At 41.4% G+C, this 23115-nt stretch overlaps 1 protein-coding gene across 1 annotated transcript in view; it reads left to right on the top strand.

Annotated features, from left to right (window-relative positions):
- Positions 1-2571: 2571 nt before the first annotated feature.
- Positions 2572-23115, top strand: part of LRP1B (LDL receptor related protein 1B) — a gene marked incomplete at both ends in the record, with an annotated part of 678833 nt that continues 658289 nt past the window's right edge. Inside the window, one exon of the mRNA XM_080346793.1 lies at positions 2572-2653. Within this exon, the coding sequence (XP_080202919.1) occupies positions 2572-2653 (82 nt within the window). The remainder of the gene's footprint in view (positions 2654-23115) is intronic.

The raw sequence follows: 23115 nt of genomic DNA, 5'->3' as shown, positions 1-23115 counted from the left end.
ATTACTTACAGGTAATTGAATTTTTAGTCATAATTGTGACTGCGTACTTCATATTGACACTTTATTTCCTGTAAACAAGGAGGCCATCGACTTTTATTATAAATATTATTTAAGTATTTTAATAAGTTTAGGTGCACATGTGATCTGCAGTATTGAAAGCAAGATCAATTAATTCTTCAAAGACTCTTATAAATGCTAATGCTTAAAATGGGCAGCAAATTGCACCTTGTCATTAAAGGGAATTATTCAAGAGGAGCGATGAGGACTGTTGTTAAATAAGTATGGAATAAGACTGAAAAGGAGCAAATCAGAAATAAAGCATCAAATGGTTGAAAACAGGTGTTTTAGTCAAGGTGTTTTTGTGAGAAGGCATGAAAGGGCAGCACGCCAATTAACAGATAAATTTTGAGGGAAAAGCATGACCACGTGTCACCTTGCAGACCTTGAGGCTTTTGCAGAAGATGCAAGAAGTTGAAAGAAAACTATTCTGTAAAGATAGTTCCATGTCCCAGGAATACAGGGACCGCATGTTCACTTGCAAATGTGTGTTTCTTTATACCATGTGACAGTCCTGGCATGTGGGAAATGTCACTGATTTAAGCAGGAGTTCATCACAACTCGGAATTCCCTGGTTTTCCTTCACACATTTTCTCATTTGGCTTTGGCATCTACATATTTCCATATTGGAAATGTAAAAGGTTGCTCAAATAAAATGATAATTGATGTGTAAGAGGCATATAGTTGGCTCTGGTGGCTTGAGGAAAGACCCAAAGCGATCTCACCTGTACACGCGGTGGAATAATGTTTCAGTGTGACTTTCAGCATGACTTCATCTTGGTTATAAAAGCAACTGATTTCCAAGACAGTGGCCATGGCCAAATCTTTTCACCTTAATTCAGCTCTACCCATTTCTGTTTTCTACACTGGGATTTATAATTCTGCTCAGTTACGGCCACGTAAATAGGAATTGACTGCGGGAGAATTACATAGGTTTTATAGTCAGTAGGTGAATGCAGAATTTGATCCAACTGGATTTTTCCCCTCAGCTGTAAATTATTTGCAATAACAAAGCCACCAGCAACCTCCTGGGAGTCCTGCCAGCCCCCGACCACAGAGGAATCCTTGGGACCTTGACTGGGCTTTTCAGTTCATGGGCAAACCTTATTCCAGGATCTTTCTCCCACTTCAACAGAAATAACTAAATATTTCAGTTTTCTCCTAGGTTGTGAATTATTCTGTCCTTCAGCATCACCTGGTCCTTCTGCCCCTGGAAGTCTCTTGGCTGTAGCGCTTCAAATAAAAGGTATTGAGGTTTTGTGTTGGGGAATATAACCACGAACTTAAAAACGACTGAAGCTTTGCCCTTGAAATGTAAAGGTCTCAACAGTCAATTTTACCACCGTGCTGTCTCTGGGGAAAACCAATATCTGAGGGTGATGTAAAAGCGCTATCACCTTTTGTCTGCTAAAGGGCCTGGTTTTAAAAAATAACATGAAGATGAGACAAACACAAACCATGTTTGTGTTACGTGTCAATTTCAAGATAATGTTTATGTAAAAAAGTTACAATGTGTCTATGTAAAGTAAAAGTGACAATATGTTTATGTAAAGTAAAAGCAACAATTCAGCCACACAAGGCAGGAAACAAACACGAAACATGAGCCCGTTGCCTGCTTAGATGTACTTGAAGAAGCACCATTAACCCGAGCCAGGTTTGGCAGGGCGGTTTGGACGCCCGTGTTGTGTTTGCAGACACTAGCATTGTGTTGGTGTCTCATGGCACCTCCATCCCTGCACACTCATAACGTGTGAGGATTTGGTTTGTTTTTTTCATTTTAAGTCATTAATGTTAATAAATATGTAAAGGGTGAGTGTTAGGAGGATGGAGCCAGGCTCTTCTTGGTGACAACCAGTGGTAGGACAAGGGGCAATGGGTACAAACTGGAACACAGGAGGTTCCACTTAAATTTGAGAAGAATCTTCTTCTTGGTGAGGGTGGCAGAGCCTGGCCCAGGCTGCCCAGGGGGGTTGTGGAGTCTCCTACTCTGCAGACATTCCAACCCGCCTGGACACCTTCCTGTGTAACCCCATCTGGGTGTTCCTGCTCCATGGGGGGATTGCACTGGGTGAGCTTTTGAGGTCCCTTCCAACCCCTGACATTCTGTGAGGGATTTTGCTGACTCACCCACCGCACCACCCAAGCCTGCATGAGGTTTGCTTTACAATAATACCTAAAATTAAAAAACAAAACCAACCAAACCAAAAATCCCAAAAAACAAAAAGGCGCGCGCGGCGCGGAGGACACGGCCTCGCGCCTGTGGCGGGCCGGGGGCGGGGCGGGGCGGGCGGGGGGCGGAGCGCCGCTGTGCCGGCCGCCGGCGCCCCGCGCTGCCCGCTCGCTGCGTGAGCCGAGCGCAGCCGCGCTCCGCGTTGAAAAGTGAACGGCGCGGCGGCGGCTCCCGCAGAGGCTCCGCGCACACGGCGGCGCTGCCGCTCCGCATCCGCGGCCGGACCCACGCACGGACGGCAGACAGACAGACAAGCAGGCTCCTTCCGCGGCGCGTTCGCCGCGATGTCCGCGCTCCTCCTGGCCCTGGCGACGCTCTGGGGATTACCGCCCGTCGCGGAGGCGCTGGCAGCGGGAGCCCGCGGAGGTAAGGCGCGGCCGTGGAGCGTGGGGTGCCGGCGCTCGTCCTTGCGCGCCGCCCGCTGAACTTTCCACCGGTACCGGCTTCTCCCCGGGAAGTTTTGCGGTGCCTTACGCGCCTCCCTGCCCCTCCGCGCTGCGCGGCCGCGGAGCGCTCCCTGCGAACTTGGCTGCCGGGCGCGTCGCGCTGGGCTGCGGCGCTCGGCGGAACCAGAACGGGGCGAGCCCCGGAGCGGCGACAAGTCAGTCGGGGTGAGGGATGTGCCCTCCAAGTCAATGGGGATGTGGAGGGGGATGTGCCCCCGCCCCGGTGGTTCGCCTTGAACGACCCGGCTCTGAATTGCAGCTGCGCCCCAGGGAATTAACGCGGGCGGTAGTTGCGGGGTCCGGTGCCTCGGGCGCGTCCCGCGGAGCCGGGCGAGGGGTCTCCGAGCCAGCCCCGGCGATGTGCTGCAGGAACGGCGACCGCCCTCCGCTTTCCCGAGGATTGCAAAAGTTCCTTGGTTTAAATTTGCCTGAGTTGGCACCCGCTTAATAGCTGAACTTTGCATTTCGGCGGCGGGGTGGGTGCTGAGCTGGTGCAGCCGAGGAGGCAGCGGGAGCTCAGGACCCCTCAGCCAGGCTGTAGGAAACCTCACGAGTTGCAACTCTTTTCTTCTTAAAAAGTCTCTTATCAAAGAGGGCAGCGGTTCTTCTGCCGGAGTTAGTCTCGGCGTTTTTTTGTCGTGTTTTTTTGTGCGGTTGCCAGACCTCTTTCATTTCCCTGGGAAATCTTTAAATTGACTATTTCCTGAAGTATGGACCAAGCCTCCCTTCTGTTGTGCTCAGGTGCAGGGATGTCAGGGTGCTGCTCTGACTCAGGTTTTTACCGCTGTAGAAAACGCTGCTAGTCAGAAAATCGTCTGTCGGCTCGTCTGTAGCCCTTCAGTTTCAAAACTGCGTGGTCTCATGAATGAGACCGCACTGAATGTTGTTGTATCCAGTCTGCGAGGATTTTGCTAGATTTCAGTCGAAATGTAACTCTGTAAAGCATCAAATTTTCCTGTCTCCTCTCCATCACGTACCTGCTGCCTATTAAATTGTTTACTAACTGCTTACAACTCGTTTGGGTGAGGGCAGATGCCTCTAGGTTGTCTGGGGTACAGATTTCTGCTTCAGTCGAACTACCAAACCCCTCGGGTCCCTTTCCCACATAGCTGACAAAATTAGAGGTAATTCATGCTGTAAAAATGAGAAATAACTACCTATCAGGGAGAAAAGTATTGCTGCAGCATCACAAACTTACGTGTTTAAAACACTGTATCATAAGGTACAAGGATATTGCAAAGAAATGAGGGTAGTATTCAATGTAATGGCACCTGAACAGCCAGATGGGAAAGGTTCTTAGAAAAATTTTGCAGTTTTATGAAGGGTACATATGCTTTTACTTTGATACATGAACATTTGTGGTCGTGGTAGTGCTTGTTTGATGGAAAATATTTCAAGAACTTTCCATGGTATTCACAAAATGGTCAGATTACGTTTCAGCAGCTGTGGCGTGCATCTGATCTTACGAATCAAAATCAAACTTTCTAACATCTTGTGGAATTGTCTGGAAACTGATTTGTCACTCTGTCTCCCTTGATGGAGATAAGCAGATGCCAGTTATTAATGAATATTAATTTCTGGTGTTTAAATTTTGCTTCGTTTTCCCTTTGTTTTGTTTTCATAGTTACCTTGCTCTGATGTAGTGTTTCACACACAAAAAAATGTGCTGTCAGCTTACATTAAAATCAATCCCATCTTAAAAGGCAACATCCTTGTAAGTCATACCAGCCCAAAAAGTGGGATAAATCAAATTTACTTAGAATCAACTAACTCATCATATCATAATGTCATGTCTTATCAAAACCGAGCAGAGTACAAATTAGGACTTAAAAGGCATTTTGTTTAAAAAATGTCAAGTGGTCTGAAACTAAAAGGAATTCAGGATGAGGAATCTAGAAGGAGAATTACATTTGCACATCAGATAAACTTTATGATACACTGCAAAAATTATTGACCATACCAAGCTGATTTTCCTTTACAGGAGGAAAATTCTGAGTCACTGGAGCATGTTAAGCTTAATGTATGTGAAAAGGCACTGAAATTTGGAATGCACCGAGGCTCACCATTGGTAATAAGAGAATTGGGAAAATGTCATGGGTTGTGTTAATACCAGTGTTGTGGTAGCCATGTTAATATAAAATATTAGTAAGGTGCTGGAGGGAGAGTAACACCCTCTGTTAGACCAGTGGATAACATCAGGGGGGGAAAAAAGCCCAAGAGGGGTGGGGCGAACCTCCCTGAAGTTTGAGCTCTCTTAACCTTTTTACTGGGTTTGAAATACAGGGAAATTCTTCCAGTCTATCAAGTCTGCCCTCAGCCAGGTTACAACTCCTCTGATTGTATGTGTATATATAAAAAATGGGGAGGTTAAAATTGTATGGAGATGGTGAGGTGGAGAAGGGGATCCAGGCAGGAGGGTGGTGGATAAGGGAGGAGTCCTGTAGTTGAGGCTGTGCCATCAAACCCATGAAGAGGTACCGATTGCCTTTTCTTAGGCTTCAGTCTTCTGGTCCTGAGGATGCTCACAGACCCCAGTTCTCCTGTAGTTATCCTGTTGCAGTAAATGAATTTGGGAAACCTGAGGAAAACCTTGCTAACAGCTAAGAAGACCACATTTGTTACCTGCTCTCCCTGAAGATGTGCAGGGGAACTTCACAGGTCCTATTGCCACCTCCTGAGCGCTTGAGCAGAAGACGCTCTGCAGCCTCAAAACTCCACCTTGGCTTCATGCCTAAGCTCCTACACCCTTTTTTTTGTGATGCCTGTTTGTTTTTTGTGCCTCTGCTGCTGTGTACGTGAATGCACTGTACTAATTGGCATGGTTATCTAGTGGTTATCCAAATTACATGGATGCCCCAGATAACAGGAGCTGGATTTGGATAATCTTCACGGATGTGCGATGTTGTCAGTGCAATGTCTATTAGTGAGCTCACGGCTCGTTATTAATTGACTTGCTGTCCGCGGTGGGGCTGGCGGTGGGTTATGTTTGGCTTTGGCGGATCCCTCCTGTCGACAGCGCTGATATGCCGTCTCACTGCGGACTTTCACGTGTGGTTTTAGTGCTTTCGGGTTTGGTGTTCGATCGCTGGTGTGATGAAACAGCTTGTCAGCAAAGTCTTGCAAGGGGTCCTCCTGCAAAGGTAGATTTTATACCGAGTGAGAAGATGCTGTCAGGGAACTTAAAACTTGAGCTCCCTGAGTGATGGCACATCACATGTTTAATTTTTTTTTTATTTTTCCTGTAATTCTTAAGCCGTTGTAAAGACGGAAAGACAAATTTTCATGAACATTACTCTTCTCTGGAGTCACAAACACTTCAAAACTTCTGTCGTTATTCCACTTAGCAGATAATTTATTGTTTTCAGGGTCCTTTGACCATATTCAAGTGAAGGCTTGAAACAAATGACTTTGAAATAGAATTCTCAGGTTTAAGGTTCAGCTGATGAGAGTTTGGATTACTCACCCCAGTAGCAGAAACACAAACCAGGTGAAATAAATCAGTCTCCTTGTGATGACTGCTGGTGGCCTTCATTCCCTGGTAAGGCAGCCTAGCAGGTGACAGTGAGGAGGCTTTACAACTACCTCGTTATTAGCAGCTTAATGATTTGAAACCAGGTGTACTTGACCAGACTGAGCTCCAGCTTGGCCATTGTTGGAAAGTATTCTCAGAAAAAAAGGCAAACTATTTCTGTGATGTGCTACAGAGGTGTCTGTTCTTGTCCTTTACTCTGTTATGTCTCGGATAACAAATATTAGTGTCTTATATACAAAATAAATGCTTCTAAGGTCACAGTGGCATTGGCATTTATTTGTTTATTCCGAAGAACAATATTACTTAAGAACTTACCTATCATGGGAGTGGAAAAAATTACAGAGGAGGGTGGAATTTCAGACAGTAGTTAGAAGGATGCATGATAAGGGGTAATTAGAGACATATTGTGGGAGATGCCCACAAGTGCCATTTCAGTGGCTGGTTTTATAGGCAGTTGATATATGTGTGTCCTCAGTTCAGTATGTGATCCCGCGCACAAACCCCTGACACTTCTGGGGACTGAACAAACTGTGGTTTTTTTGTGGTGTGAGAAGACTGTATGTAAACTCGTTTTGTAGGAAACCTTTGGCTAATTTACCATAAAGTTTCTGCTGATACTCCTGCAGCTTGAGGTAGTTTTCCCCCAAGGACATGGAAAAAAGCTCTTAGTTCTGACAGTGGCTCTTTAAAGTGTTGACTGCTGCTATGTAAATCTGAGCGTATGTCATACTGTTAAGGTTCATATGGACCCAAGTTTTTTTTCCATTTGAAGGAAGTTGCAAAACTCACATTGACTTCTGTGAAACAAGTCTTGCTTGTTCCTCTAGTACCTTTTTACTGCTCCTTTTATCTGTTGTTTGGAGTTGAAGAAAATAGGTTTCTCTTTATCGTGTTGACTGTAAAGGATGTATGTAATTTGAATTTGTGAGTTTAGAATTATGGCTATCTGTAGAAATGCTACTAATTCCGATAGTGAATGTTGTTTTTGTTGCAGTGGCATACTTTGAATCCCAGCTTGTTGTTGCTTTTTTCCTAGTTTTTCTATATTAATCTGTTCTTTAATAGTCTCGATCCTTCAAATGCAATTAAATTTTTGCTTAGAGAACTCATTTTAATTGCACTTTCCCAAAACATTCTTAATGATGAACAGTGAAGATGAAAATATCACAACTTGGCTATTTTTATGCAAGTCATGCAGACTATTGAGTCTGTATTTAGTGTGAGTTTGGGCTAAGTGTAGACACTGCAGAACTAGATCCTAAATTTGTAAGTGCAATTAGGAACTAATTGGATTTTTAAAATATAATTACTCAAATAATGACTCTGCACCTTCTGTCCAACCTACTAGTTTGTTTTCTAATTAAAGTTGGGTGGGGGTTTTGTGCCCTTAAATTCTATCGAAAAGATCAAAATATTTGTAAATGTAGTTTTATTCCAGCTAGCTAGTCAGTTGTTGACTGTAATGCGAAGAATTCCCAAGATGTATCAAAGCTTCCCAGTGCTGGAAAGCGGAATGTTCCCATTTAGATACTTGGTAAAGTGAAGTAGATGAGCTATCGAACCTGTGTGTGATCCAAGGGCCCGGGATCCTTCTCTTTGTGCATCTGAGGATGCTCTGGGAAGGGCCGTTTCCCGCGGGTACCGGGTGTGTGAGAGCGAGACTGGACATTGGTAATGGAATTCCAATAAAACTCAGTCAATACCATTTAATTAGATTTAATGGGAACTGGGAAGGATCGTTAGAGAGACAAACACATAGTCTTACTAGTAATATGTATGCTATATTATTAATATGATTTGATTTGTAAGATCCTTGTAGCAAGAATAAGATCTCTCTGTGTACCTGGAAAGTGTTATGTGGGTCTATTATATTTTGTTATCTATGTCATTGCTTCCCAAGCAGTATGTAAATATAGATTTGGAATTGGGCTCTGTGTATGGTGTTTATAAACCCTACCCATCTGAGGATAGAATTGGATGCTAGAAATAAGGTTTGTATGTTTCTTTAGCAATCATGTTTTTATTGACCATTTTGTTGTAAACTTCAATTGTGTACTAATAACAAAACACTGCAATATATAGAGTGTACCACTGAGTAATTGGGCTTTTTAAAGATGCTGTAATGCCAGGCTGGAAGCAAGGTACACTTTGAGATTTTTATTCCCATTCAGTTAGAAATTCAGTGTAATTCTCCAAGGTGGAAAAATAGGGATTACAGTATTGAGTTCTGGATACAGTACATTGAATCATGAAATGTGCTTTCAACACCTGATGGATGTTCCTAAACATCTCGTGTACTGCTTGGAGTAGAATGATGTGGCCTTCCAGAGGAGCCAAGCTGTTGAAACTCTTCTTTCCTTCAGAAATACAAATGTATCTATTTCATTTTCTTCATAATATCAATGTATTTTGGACTATCTATTGCCTGATTGTCAGTAGGACATCCCTTGGTAGTTTTTGCTCATGACGCTATTAAGCAACTTGTGCTTCAGGTGTAATAGGACAAGTGCTGTAAGACAAAAGTTAAGCTTTGCGAATAAGAAGAATATGTGTAATTCCTCAAGGCTTTCACCACAATGGAGCTTTTTTTTTTTTAATAGCAGTTCATAAGCTACAAAATTGTTTTTCCTTGAATGAACAAAGGAAACTTGGAGAATGAGAAGGTGCAATATTGGTGTTTTTAGTGATAAATGTGCAGACAAATGCTGATGCAAAGCTTGGCAAGTGCCGTATTCTTTCATACGAAGTGTTCTGTCAAGGAGTTCTGTTTTGTTAACACACACTCCTGTAGGGAAAGAAAGATACCCATCCATCTTTTGTATAATGTTTTACCATTTTTATTCACCCACTTGCAAACTGCCAAAATACTCTTGTCACCAGTTTTTGACGTACAATTCTGATATTGTCAAATAGTTGGTGCTGCTACTTAACTATTCTCAGAGGTATGGTGGAGAGGATGGGTTTCTACCTGTAGGTCCCTTGACATGCAGGCAAGTATTTTTTCCTCAATCATGGACATTCTAATTAATTTCAAGGCACTGGAAGTACCACCATGTTACCATTTCTAATACATTCTTGTATAATATGCTTTTTTAGAGAAATGCTGTAATGTTGTGCAGTCATAAAAGTTTAAAGAAGTTGCACTAATGCAAGAAGATGGTGAAAAATCAGTGTCATTTTCTAGGTGATAGATAGATTTTTCCCAAACACCTGCTTCTTTTTCTTGCAAATACTGAGAAGAGAGAGGGATATGAGATCACAGCTACCTGCATGTTCTTTTTCTTACGCACACACTCTGATTTACCCAAAGTATATTGGTATTTCTGTCAAACCTTGTGTGCTTATGAAATAAAAGTATGTCATTTACCAATGAGACACTTCCTTCTCTGGAGAGGGATGGTTTTTGTTCATGTTTTACTGTGTTGACAGAATAGATCGGACCTGAGTCTACACCGCTGAAGTCAATGAGTTCTTCATTTTGTCCTTGGTGTTTATAGGGACAGTTTGTATATAAGTGTAAGGGACCTTTCGACCATTTTATTCAAATTTCACTGAGAAGTCTTAGAGGACCTTTTATTCAATTATGTTGTCTGTATTGTCCAGTGGCTTTTATGCAAGAGGTAGATATTTCTTGCAATACTTTTATTCCAAAGTTTGATTCAATTTTGCCTGACTTGTTTATATTGAATCTACTTTGATATTTCCGACATCTAATTTTAATATATATGGATCAAAGTCTTAGTTTCTTTTAGTTTCTCAGTTCGTAATAATCCTCTAGAAGATGAGCTGTTATATACATTGTTTATTTTTAACACATGATCAATTGATAATTTTTCATTTTCAAAAAATCAATTTGCTAAGATGTGTAGGGTCTACTACTTCCAAGTCCCTAGGTTAGCTAAACCTAGTTCTTTGTAATACAGATGAAGCTCCCAGCCTGTTTTCTAGATGAAGTATTGTATTTTTCATTGTGGAAAATTTGTCTTTCTTTTGGTGGGTTTTGGTGATTTGGAAGGGAAGTAAAGGTGATACCTTCTCATGCAGCACATTGGATCCCTGTGAATCTCTGCAGACATATCCAGGGATGAGTTCACTTGACTTTCTTTTGAGACCTATCTTAAAAGAACTGTTTTCCCCAGCTGTATTTTGTAAAGAATAACCAGGGCTGGGTCCAGCCTGTGTGTTTTACAGTACCGATGATACTCATTTACCACCTGGAGGGGAAACTGGGTTCACTTCCAAGTTCATCAGAAACACTTGGTTTACAATATGCTTATTTCATGTAACTCTATTGAAGTTGTTTTTTGCAGGGTGTTTGTAGGTAGCGGGAGTTAAGGACTGGAAGCAAGGGAAGAAGGCTGCAAAACTAAACTAATTATTCTTGGGTCCCACGTTCTAAGCCAAGTGGTTTATTGTTATATTCAGATTACAGAAGGAACAGGGAACAGTTTCTTCATAGTGTCTTGTTATCGTAGTCTTAGGCAAAACACTTGATGCTGCAGTATTAAATCATATACAAGGGAGATGAAGCAAGTCGAGCTACAAAAGTGTGAAAACTAAAGCACTGTCCCGTGCCTACAGCTTGTCAGGTTAAATTGCTTTTTATGCCTTGGATAGGAATGGAGCAAGGGTACATTGGAGCAAGAAGATATTTTGCGGGTGGTGTCTTGAAGGCTAAACCTAAGCTGCAGCAGCTGATGGTATAGGGCTGCTATAGGCCACTTCTATGAGAATGTATTGCACATACAGAGGTATATAAAACCCTGGATATGTATGGAGAGCCATGAAAAGTACTCTAAGTACAGCAAAGCCAGGAGTACTGGGGATTTTTTTAAGCAGACAAAATCTTACGCCCTGACCCAAGCGGCCCATTATCACATTTCTTCAAATTGGAGCGAGCTATTCAGGTCAGTGTGTGTCTGCAGACCCATCTGAATGAATTCCTGGGCTCACACTCACTATGTTACATTTCTTTCTGCGGGTTTTGAACGGCTGTGACTTGAACAGAGTTGACAGTACACAATATTACCCATTTACTCTGTAGATTATACTCCTCTGGAGAATTGGTGTCAGCTAATCTGCCACTTCTGTGTTTTCACAGAGACCTGCTAACTGCATCTCCGGTAATATCGCAGGAGAGTGTCAGATCTGGGTTTCTGTACTTTTCTTATTTATTTCCTTCAGATTTCCAGGCGTGTACATCCAGGTCTCCAGCCTTGGTCGTTTACTTTGTCCTGTGAATAGTTTCCTTTCTATGTAGAAATTCTGTCTGTCAATACCCAATTTTGGCCACTCTTAGGGCGGTGAGAAGTTTGAAGCAGGTGGTTGTCAACAGATGATGACAGAAATTGTGAAATTGTGCTCAAATGCAAACTGTGAGGTTCAGTATTTAAAGCACATTTGAGCATATAAAACCTGCTTATATTTCTACCTTGGCTGTGGAGTATTCTAGGTATAATTTATATGTTTCTGTGATAACAAATTGTTTCTTTTACTGGAAACGGCAGAACTCCCCTAACCAATTAGCGGTATTCAGTAATGAGTAAAACACTATCAATGATGTTATGATTTTTGTGTCAGTTAGAATTGTTAAATGCTCCTCGATGAAACCACGCTGATTTACATTAATTGATGGCTTGTCTTCTCACAGCAGCAAAAGTGCCTTGGAAATAGTTGCAATACACCTAAGCTGGCGGTGATTGCCTGTGATTGCCAATCTGTTGTTTGCTGGTGCTCCAAAGACCACCAGTGAAAGGCTTCAAAATTCAGGAGGATTTAATACATGGCTGTGAATTTTAGGAGTATAACTAAAAGCGTTCACATAAAATAAGGGCTAAAGAGCTGGTGGGTATGGCCCGGCTTGGGTTCTGCTTATGTATGATGCTTGACAATCCAGCAACTCAAGGTAATTTAAATGCGTTATAAACGGCTGTTTATGTGTCTATGAAAAGCATGATGCAAATATGCAAATTTAAGAGAGTGTCTTCTACAAGTTTATATATCTTAATGAAAAATGTCAAAGCGTAATAGATCAACAGGCTATTTAGCCCCACAGTAACCAGTTTTTTTCCTCCCTTTTTTTCTAAAGATAGCACATCACGTCCTTGGTGATCCTAGGAGTAAATTAACACTGCAGAGTGGTTGCTCCTGAAGCCAGCTAATGACTTTCTGATTTTTTGGGGGGGAAATACCTGTCTGTTGGGGTTGGTTGTATTGAAGTGGTCACCACTGCCTGATCGTGCACATGTACAAGTAATTTCCCTGTGCTGGTGTTAAAAATTCCTTTTATACTTTATTCCATTTGGTATCCTGTTCTGTGTTGTATGGAAAGGTTACCTGAGCTAAGTGGAAATCTTTGAATATCTGTATTTCATGTGACACCTGAGAAGCTTGTGCTGGCCATGGGCTTTGTGTTCGTACTGTGGGCAAGCAGAGCGGTAATCCTACTTTTGTTTGCTTCCGATTTCACATTGGCACCTCAAGTAGGATATCTTGGGTTTTTTTCTATCAAATATAAAGATCTCATGCCTGGAAAATCTTAGAACTTCAGGTGCTGCAGAGCTTATCAGGGAGTAGCAACTTTTAGTGTTATAGGTGCCTGTTCAATGTTGCTTTTGTTTGTGGTTGCAGCCTCAGGGAGACAAAGACTGGAAGTGGAAAATGGAAACAAAGAGAGATGGGGAGGGTTACTGGTTAAATTTTATTTGGTAGGGAGCAAGAAAGGCCATGTCCAGTACAAAAAAAAAAATAGAAAATCCCAACAGTTTCCACGGTTCTTCTGAACCAAAAAGAACTTGTATTTCTTAATAGGTGAAGAGATAAGTAGCAACACTTGGCATGTGCAAGTATTGTCTTTCATAAGCCATGGGGAAATCAACCTCCCTTCTTTCTTTCCTGAAAATACAGGAGCCTCCTTGAAGCGCTTGCTTTTGGGAATGGATGTATTAGTGAAGAATTCGTGGATGATCCCTATCTAATTTTTATAGAAATGAATGGTAGCATGCTGTGGGACTTCAGGTCTGCGTGGGTGTATTTTACATTCACCTGCCTCATTCTAGACTTAAAGAACTATATTTTTTTTGCAACTGATAAATAACTGGAGGTTTAAAGCAGCTCATCCCAATAGCAATTGCTGCCGCTGTAGGGAAAGAGAAAGTCAGCATAAGGCCGTGGTAATAACACAAAGTAATCTCCCTATACTTCAGTAATAAAGTTGCATGGGCTACAGTTTTCTTGTCAGCATCTTTCTGTTGACACCTTTCTGTCAAAGATGGAGTGAAGAGTAAAACCTAAGTCTGTTTTCTCTTATGTTAAATGTATTCTGCAAAGCTTTTGTAAAATACAAAGCATGTGGACTTTGCAGATAGTGTTTGCATTTGGGACTTGGGGGGAAGTTTATGTGAACTTTGTGCTTTGGAAATCATTGCCCTTTAAAATAACTGATCATATGAAATGTTAGTGCATCTCTCAAAACTGTGTTTTGTAGAGTAGTCTCATCTTTAGAGCTCTCTTGTGTGTGTGGTTCTTTATTTTAGGAGCAAGAGTGTATAATTATTGGTAAAAAATGAGTTTTCAAAATTGGCCATTTTGAATGCATACGACAACCTACCCTTTTTTTTGTCTGAGAAATCTGTTAGTGTTAAAAACCAACAGACAAAACCCAAACCCTGGCAAACTAAACCAGAATACTTTGCAGTTGTGGGCTGAAACTGTCTAATAACATAGTCCAAAAGCTCATTAATATTGATCTTCTTAATTCTCTCAATAACCTGAACATTAGTTCTAATTACAAGAGGAATAAAAAGCAGACTAATACGGTCTTAGCTGTCAAAGTCTGATGGACCACAAAACATCCAAAAGGATATCCTTCAAAAGCGGTTAGTAGGAGGTATGCACATGAATATCATTAGCTGGTAACAATATGCGTACCCATACTTGGGTGGGAAAAATAGCACTTAAAACATTTACTTTCTGCTAGACCAGTGGGGCTCATATACTTGCCAAGATTAGACCTTCTGCCTCCCCTTTCTGTTCTGCAGATGTGGCTGAGGCAAGCCCTTGCAAAATTAAATAGCATTTTTAAAGGAAAGCACCTGAACACTCGGGTAGATGAGGTTCTAGGGAACATGGTTTAGAGGTGAACTTGACAGTGCTAAGTGAGTGGTTGGACTCAATGTTAAAGGTCTTTCTCAGCCAAAACGATTCTATGACCAGGTAAATCATTGCAGGGAAGATCGGAGTTGGGCTTCTGCTGTGCTTGTGGTGGAACCTGGTTGCTCATGGGCATGTTCTTCAAGCTTATTGTGTTGAGTAGGCATCAGGAATGGCTTAGTTCTGTGTTCATCATCTGCATTTAAATACGTGCTCTTCAAGGAAGCATTTGCATTTTTCATGGCAGAGATAAGTGTTATAGAGTGGGGAAGAAAGTATCTCTCCCTTTTTCTTTCCCTTTTTGCTCTTAACAATGTTTTGATTGCCAGATAATCTGGTGCAGACTTGCCTTCTGTGCTAGTGATGCTGTGCCTGGAGTGTGTGGTCCGGGATGCGCCTCTGTGATGTCCCCACCTGGGCCATGTCCTGGCTCTTGCCCAGCAGAGGGTGCCCAACCTCAGACTTCTTGATCTGTCATGCCCAGGTGACCATCTTTGATTTATGTTTGCTTTGAACCAAACAATGAGTAAACCAGCGGAAACCTGAGCAGGCCTTGGAGGTGGTGATATAGCACTTGGGGCTGAGGATGCTCTTCTTTCCATGGTGGTGTTGGGTGGGCGATTGCAAAGCTTGAGATGGCTCTTAAATTTCAGTGGCAGAGATCTGGAGAGGGCTGGCTGGAATAGCCTGGGGAGGAGAAACTATGTCCCAGAAAAAGGCAAGTTGTTGCTGAAGAAGGAAAGAAAGCCCAAGGGATTTCCTTCCCTGGCTGCTCACAGCTGCGCTCTGCCCCATATAGAGGAACAAAAGGAAAGATTCCATCAATGTCCCCCTCATTAAATTGGCATGGCTAATATATTCTGCTAAGGTGCACCCATCATGCTGTTTAAAACAACCAGGTTAGAAATCTACTGACAATAAATGAAGATTTACTGCTTTTGATGTCACTGGGGCACCTAATGCAGGTTTGGAATACTAACTGGAATTTGTGAAAGGCGAAAAAAAATGTCCCAGTGCCATTTAATTAACTATCTGGCCAATATTTCTCTCTTTTTATTGAAAAATCTGTAAGTTGCAACTGGCTTCGAGCGCTCTCCTGTACAACTCTGCCAACAGTTAGCAAATAAACACTTTAAAATACAGAAAGCCTTGTTCAGCTCCATGTGCATCAGACAAAATCATACCTTAAACTGCAGAGATGGTTTGTTGTAACATTCCAGAATATAATAATTGCATTTTGTAATTAAAAGGAAGTGATTAGAAGAATGTTAGTATTTATTTTCTAACTATGTAGCACGGTAAGTGTGTCTGTGTGGGATAACTAGGACATCAGTGCAAATATAAGCAGTGTTTTCTTTTTAAGACATACTAGTAACCTGATGTAAATAACCTATTTTATGCAAGTAACACTGCACAGGGATTCTTATTACTTATTCTCTGGATTATCTTGTTATTCTAAGTGACTCCGCAAGCTGTGATCAAAATACAGGAGCTGCAAGTCTTAAAATTTCTACGAGAGTTTGGATCAAGTTTGTGGATTTAATGCCTTAGAATATTAATAAAAGAAATATACAGAGTTGTCCTGGTTTTATTAAAAAACAAGTTTCTCTTTTAGAGAATTTGCCTGTCAGCTAAAGCCTTCATATTAGCTGCATTTTCTTGGAGAACCAGATACATGTTTTGGTAAACATAGCAATGGAATGCAAAGTTATTGATAAGCATGGATGGACATCTCAAGAGAGGGGCAACGAGAAACAGGTGACCAAGAAACTGACCAACTGTGTATAACATTCCATTCACGTGAATACTTCATATAAAAGTGGGAGATCACGAGGATCTCGTCCCTTTTGCCCTCTTTACCCTTCTTCATCCCTTCTGCTTATGGCTGACATTAGGAGAGGATATTGCGTGTCCTCCCTGCGAACTGAGGCCTAGTGAGAGACTGAATCCAGCTCCAGTTGGCTGGAGTCCAGTCCAGGACTTAGGGTGCCAGCTCTGCAGTTGTTGAGACTTTCAAGATTGGTTTTGTATATTTTGTATTATTTTCTCTGTTCTTATTAGTAGCATTAGTAAAACATTTTTAATTTTCCAGCTCTCTTGTCTCTGTCCTTCTTTTCCTCCTGATCGCCTGTCCTGAGTGGGAAGTGGGGAGGAGAGGAGGTTAACAATATATCTGCCAGGGTTTTATTGTCACCCCACAATCCAAACCCTCGACAAGAGTGTACTGTCTTTTTGGAGACCTAATTTAAATAAGCTTTCATATAATTTGTCTAAGCAGTCCTGAAAGAGAACAGTATGAATTGAGTCCTCACTCCCTCTCTGGGATGCCCTAGAAGTTTAAACTAGGAGTTTCTGGTCTTTGCTGGGCATGGTCCCGCTACTGGGCTCTCTTGACTTCTGCCCCTTTTATAGATCCCACCCGCTGTTTGGAGAGCTGGTAGCATTAAAAAAACAAAATTGTGGGTTTGTCACTCAAGGTCAAAGCATCGGCATCAAGTGAACAGTTTGGTTTTTAGCTTAAAATGCTGCAGACAGCATTTTGTGGGCACAAAATTATGTCAAGCTCAGCTTTTCTGTAACATCTACCAAGCCGGGGGGGGGTAAATCTCGACCTGTCTGGTGACATATTAATGCCACGTCAAGTGATGTGTTTGAGAGATGGAGAAGGAGTTTGGAAGAGTTTAAAAGAAATGTAAAACTGCTGAGTTAACTTTGAGATGTGTTATATCTTGCTGGAGCTCTTGCAGTCCCTCTGGTCAGGCTTCCAGCAGTAGCTCTCGGGTTGAAAGGTTAACGACTCATTTACTAAGCGATGCAGTTTTCTTTCATTTCTCATTTACAGTTGTCTCTAGTCCTCTAAAAACTGAAAGAGCCTTCCAAAACATATTGTACTTATGTGCTATTGCTGTCAATTAAAGTTATTAAATCACAGATCCTTAAAAATGAAATCCAGATATACATTAATATATTCAGTTTCTGTGTAGCTGCTGTGTTACAGAAGTGACGAGTATAGTGTCAAGGCAGCTCTGGACATCAGCAAATATTTCTAAGGGCTGAAGTGTGCATTTGGATACCCCTTTTGTAAGGGTTCTGGGGGAAGGATGGACACCAAAGAAAGAACCTTGTGGATGGTGGAGTAGGGAGAGGAGCAGATCCAGCCCCATGGGATGTGGATTGGGGCTTGCTGGGGCAACACCTTGGTGTGAGAGCTGGAGAATATTGGGGTGAATAGATCAGATGCTGTTGCCTTGTATGTAGGGGTGATAAAAGAGCTGCATCTGTAGCCCTGGTCAGAGGGATGATGAGGAGGAAAGAGGAATTGCCAGGAACTTGCAAATCATGGGCCTAAAAGACTAAAATAGTGGTGGTGCTTTCAGGGAATGGAAGATGACGAGGGCAAAAGCCACGTTTTTCAGAGCCGTTTGATATGGTATTCATGTTCATGCTCCTTTGTGAATTCCTTAAATTAGCAATTTCACTTTTCCGTGAGTCTACTGTACTTTGACTCTTAAGTGAATTAAGTCCCATTATAAATGACATCTTTCCAACAGTTGGAATACAGGTTAGTGCTCCCGAGAGGGGAGCTTTAATGAGGTTGTTGCTATGACAGCTCAGCTTCAGGTGGCACATGTGCCATGTTGAAATACCCTCTCTCCCCTCAACTATTACAGTAACTTCTGTGAGCGGATTTTTAAAACTTCCCTTTTAATGGCATTTATGACCAGCACTTTGTATTTTTATTCTCCCAGTAGCGCAGCTGAGGTTTTGACAGTCTATGCTGTTTATTTTTACCTCTATTTCTGAAATGTTAATAGCAGTGCATGGTTTGACAAGTTAAAGAAACAATGAGTTAACTCCGTGACAGTTTCAAAGGATGCTCTAAGGACCGAGTCAAAAGATTTACAGAATGAACAAACACATACACTGCTGTGTTTACTGTGGAAATGTACAAGGCCTGTGTTTCTTAAGTTCACACCAGAGAACTTCTCAATGGGTAGACATAGTTTATACTGTGGGAACTGGTAGGAATATGAGTGTTCCCATGAAGATGCAGCTGAATAAGTGGGTGCAATGATTTGCCTCTTTGGAGGAGCTGACTGCAGTCTATGTGCCATGTATAACATCTATCTCAAAGATGTTAAATCATGCAGTGTTATTTTTCAGGGAGACTTCCAGTGTGAGCCTGAGAGGTCAATACAGAATCATGTCTCTTTCTTGTCTAATACCAACTTTTGCGTGGTTTAATGTGGGTAAGGTAGTCCCAAACCCAAGGTTCTGAACCTCAGTATGGTCCAGAATAATGCTGATGCTGGCATCTGTAGGAAGGATGGTGACAAAGCAAGCAGTCAGGATTGTTAATATTTTTTTTTCCTGTTATTGCTCACCTATGAAATAGTGAAATGTCATATTTAGACTCAAATGAGCAGCTCTGAAATGTATTTCTGCTGCCTCGGTGTTTTCTAGTTTCTTTGTGGACATGGGTAATGTCATTGTTCAATCTCCCCTTCCTGCCAGTCTTTGAAAGCGAGTTTCTAAATGTATGACTTTGACATACAGAAAGGAGTCGTACTCCCATCTAGCATGACCTATATAAATATTGCCTTAAACACTGGCCTGGATGAAAAGCCTTATTCCTTTCCCATAGGTGTTCAGTTTTGTTTGCTTGGCTGTGAATTGTTGCAGTCACTCGGCCACTTCACTACCTGATGGAAACAAATTCCTTTATCACCGTTCATCTCAGTGAAATTAAACCCAGGGAAATGCCCAGGAACTATCTATTCAACCCCAGAAAGCTTTGCCTTTTTAAAGCTAATTGGTTTAAAAGATTTTGTTTTTTTGTTTGCTGCTACTTTAGAAATGGTGTGCTATAAAGATCTGGATTTATTTTTTTGAGTGTTTTATTGTAAGCTAGAAAACCTTGGTACTAAAGAGTAAAAAGGCTGGCTATATAAATCAATGCTCCATTGTATTTATTGTGCTACTTACTAGGCCTCCAAGTATACTAAATTTTCATAAATGCAAAATCATTCAGCTGTATCCATATTGGTTCAAAAGATGCTGATGAGAACATTTAAGGTTTTTGCAGGTTCTGATAATACTGTTTGTTGTAAGTGTGCCTGTCCTGGTTTCTTTCTGTGACTGAATTGAAAGTGCAATTTCTGGATAATTTTAATGACCAGTAAATAGGTTCACATATTCCGCACTTTATTCATATTTTTGTTTGGCTTGCTTGGCCATTAGTGATGCTTATTCCCTGATATTGTGTTCAGTTCTGGGCCGCTCAGTTCAGGAAAGAGATTGAAGTGCTGGAGCAGGTTCAGAGAAGAGCAACAAGACTGGGGAAGGGACTTGAACACAAGAGCTATGGGGAGAGGCTGAGGGAGCTGGGCTTGTTTAGTCTGGAGAAGAGGAGGCTTAGAGGTGAGCTCAGCACTCTCTAGAACTGCCTGAAGGGCAGTTGTAGCCAGGTGGGGATTGGTCTCTTCTCCCAGGCATCAGCAATAGGACAAGGGGCCATGGGCTTCAACTCTGCCAGGGGAAATTTAGGCTGGCGATTAGAAAGCAATTCTGTGCAGAGAGAGTGGTCAGGCATTGGAATGGCTGCCCAGGGAGGTGCTGGACTCACCGGCCCTGGGGGTTTTTAAGCTGAGATTGGCCGTGGCACTTAGTGCCATGATCTAGTCAATGGACTGGAGTTGGACCAAGGGTTGGACTTGATGATCTCTGAGGTCTTTTCCAACCCAGTCAATTCTGTGATCATTTTGTCCCCTTTGTAACGAAGGTGAAACCAAAACTAAAAAGCTCCATCCCCCCCAAAATCAAAACAAACAAAAAAACCCCAAACAAAACATAAACTCCAAACGAACCAACCAACCAGAAATAACAGAAAACAAACAAGAAAAAACCAACCAAACAAAACCCCAAACAAAAACAAAGAAAAACCCCAACTTGTCAGAAAAAGCAAACTCAGCACCCAGGATGCATTGATAAAAGGAGACCAGATGCAGAGTGAAAGGCACATGGTGCAGATTCTGGTTTCTTGCTACAAAGATTGCTACAAGAACAGAAAACACGCTGTGATTTATTCTCGTGGCAAAAAAAACTCAACGAATGGAACAAGTAGTACAGAAATCTCAATATGTTGTTGCTAATACAATTTACATTTAGAACAGTGTGTCCTCCTTCGCCATTCTGCTCTGTTTAAACATGGCTAAATTAAACTAGTCTATAGGCAGAGCTTCTTGATCTGCACTCAGAACTTGCACTAAATGAACATCTAACACTTAATGGTAATTATACAGCTTCTCAAAAAATTTTTTTTCCCATGTATTATATTTGTTCAGTAGTTATCTCCATGTATAATAATATCAAATTATTATGCTGTCTCTCAAAGTTGTAAATCGTATCATTTTTACACAGACCAGAAAATTACTTGCACTTAAAGATATGTTTATCTGTATATATATGGTGGATTTTAAATTGAACAGTTCCAGACATAATTTTCCTAATATTGGTTAATCCATCTTTAATTAAAATGTTAATTGCTAATCCAGATATTACACATAGAAAATTCAGCCTACAGTAAACTGTGCTTTATTTGCACAAGGATGAAAAACGTGCAATTACATGGCAATCTGCTCATCTGAATTGTGATGTAGTCGTCTTGGATCTGTGATAACCACCCAGAAACATATTATTGAGTTCTTTTACCATGTACCCCCCCAGAAAAAGGCGAGGTGGGAAAAAAAGTTAATTTAGTGCTAGATAAAAGTTCCAACTTGTGTCAAAGTAGGGCCTGGAATATTCTTTTAGGGGAATTGTTGTGCATAATGGGTTTTGCCAGCGCTGCTGTGGCCAAAGTTGCCTCTGATGGTTCCTCGGCCGAAATCGTGTCTCTTACATCGTCCGGAACAAAACTCCCTCTGTGTTTGAGCAAAGGATTTCAGAAGTCAGACCCGGTCAGTCTTGTTTTCCAGCCAGGGGTTACAGAAGGTAAAGTCAGCTGGAGGAAGTTAGTTTTGTGCTTGTCATGTAAAAAGTGCATTAAGGCTGCAAACTTGCTGCAGAGAGGAAGACTTGCTTTTGCTTTTCATCATTCAGATACAGTTGTGTGTAGCTAAGTTTACAGATTATTTTTTTTATAATACTCTGTATTAAGCAAGTGAAGTTCCAGCCTTTCACACTTAGCAAATAATCCTATGATTCCTTGTGCAAAGTCACACATCTAAAAGTGGCCAATGAGTCTTTGTGGATGGGGCTTGAGTTAAATCATCTTGTTAACACAAGGTAATTACAATCCTAGTGGTTGAAAATTTGTTAATCGTGTAGAATATTAGGAAATACTTAATTGCTGAATGGAACGGCATATAGAGCTTGGTATCTCTGAAATTAGTTCATTCAGATCTCTTGGCTTGTATGTATTTTTTTCATCTGTCGTTAATGGCATTGTTAGAGACAACACAATTTAATAATGTTTCAGAGTAGTTATGTTCAAAGCACAGAAGATTTTTTTCAGTCAAAGCTGTGTATTAAATGTGGAAAACAGACTCATCTATAGAGTGCCATCTGTTGATTTTTATTTAATTAGAAAATAATTTCCATAAATCTGTCTCACTTATACAAAGTGTATACTAATAGCTAGGCTTTTAGAAACAGCCTCTTTTTTCCCTAAAACCTGAAAGGAAAACCAAAATACATGCAAAATATTAATTATCACTAAATAGTATTTAACAGAAAGCATGTCTCTTAATTCTAGAAGTCTTAACAATCTGTTCCTATTTGGAGTTCATCTGAAAACCATTGGAAAGGCTTGAGCTTTTGGGCTTTGGATGTTCTTTCTTCATGGTGTTTTTTTTTTTTTTAACCTGTTCATTTTTGCATCAAAGGAGGTCACCTCTTCACCTTTCTTTTAATCTTTCCTCCCTTTCATTCGCCTCATTCTAGTGTTCTTTCCAACTTGTGAAAGTCACTTAATCTCTGTTTGAAACTCTACCTGATTTGCTCCAGCAGCGCGGCTTCTCTTAGCGAGTTCATCCACGTGGATAAAGAGGACGATGCCTTTGACATTTCTGCTGCACCAGGAGGATGCAGCCGCTCCTTGGCTAAGAGCTACAAAAGAGACGTTATTTTAGGAGCAATATGGATTTGTATGTATCTTTTTTTGGCTTGGTTTACAGTCGCTCCGTCTTTGAGATGTGTTTGAGTATCTGCTATTGATGCATGAATAATACTGCTATTTATAACCTGTTTTTGGGCAAGAAAACTGGCCGGTGCCACCAGAAGAGGCATTCTGCCTGCTTGCCTGGAGATTGCGTTCGCTTTGGTTCCTTACAAGGCCAGAATAAATCTAAAAAAAAGTCCAAGCTTCACCATTTTTCAAGGTGAGGAGGTGTTCTTGATGTGTTACTGGGCCAAACAGAGCCTTCTTGGAAGAGCCTGGGCAAGCCCAAAGCCAGGCTCCTGGGGGAGCTCTTGCCTTTCCCTTTGAGTCCTTAAACAATCTCTAATAATAAATATGAACTTGTGCTTTCTGCTGAAAATGTGCCATCCTACCACCTTGTATCGTTATTTCTGCAACCTACTTGAAAGCTGCTGCTCTTGCCCATGGTCTCCTAATGTCTGGTCTACTCAACGCAGGTGGGGAGCTGGAGCTCTGCAGCAAGTTCACTTGTGCTTCAAATGTATTATTTTCTTCTTAG

Source organism: Nesoenas mayeri, assembly GCF_963082525.1.
Source record: "Nesoenas mayeri genome assembly, chromosome: 6".
Lineage (NCBI taxonomy): Eukaryota > Metazoa > Chordata > Aves > Columbiformes > Columbidae > Nesoenas > Nesoenas mayeri.
The sequence above is the reverse complement of the archived record's forward strand: the minus strand, read 5'-3'. Positions and strand labels throughout refer to the sequence as shown.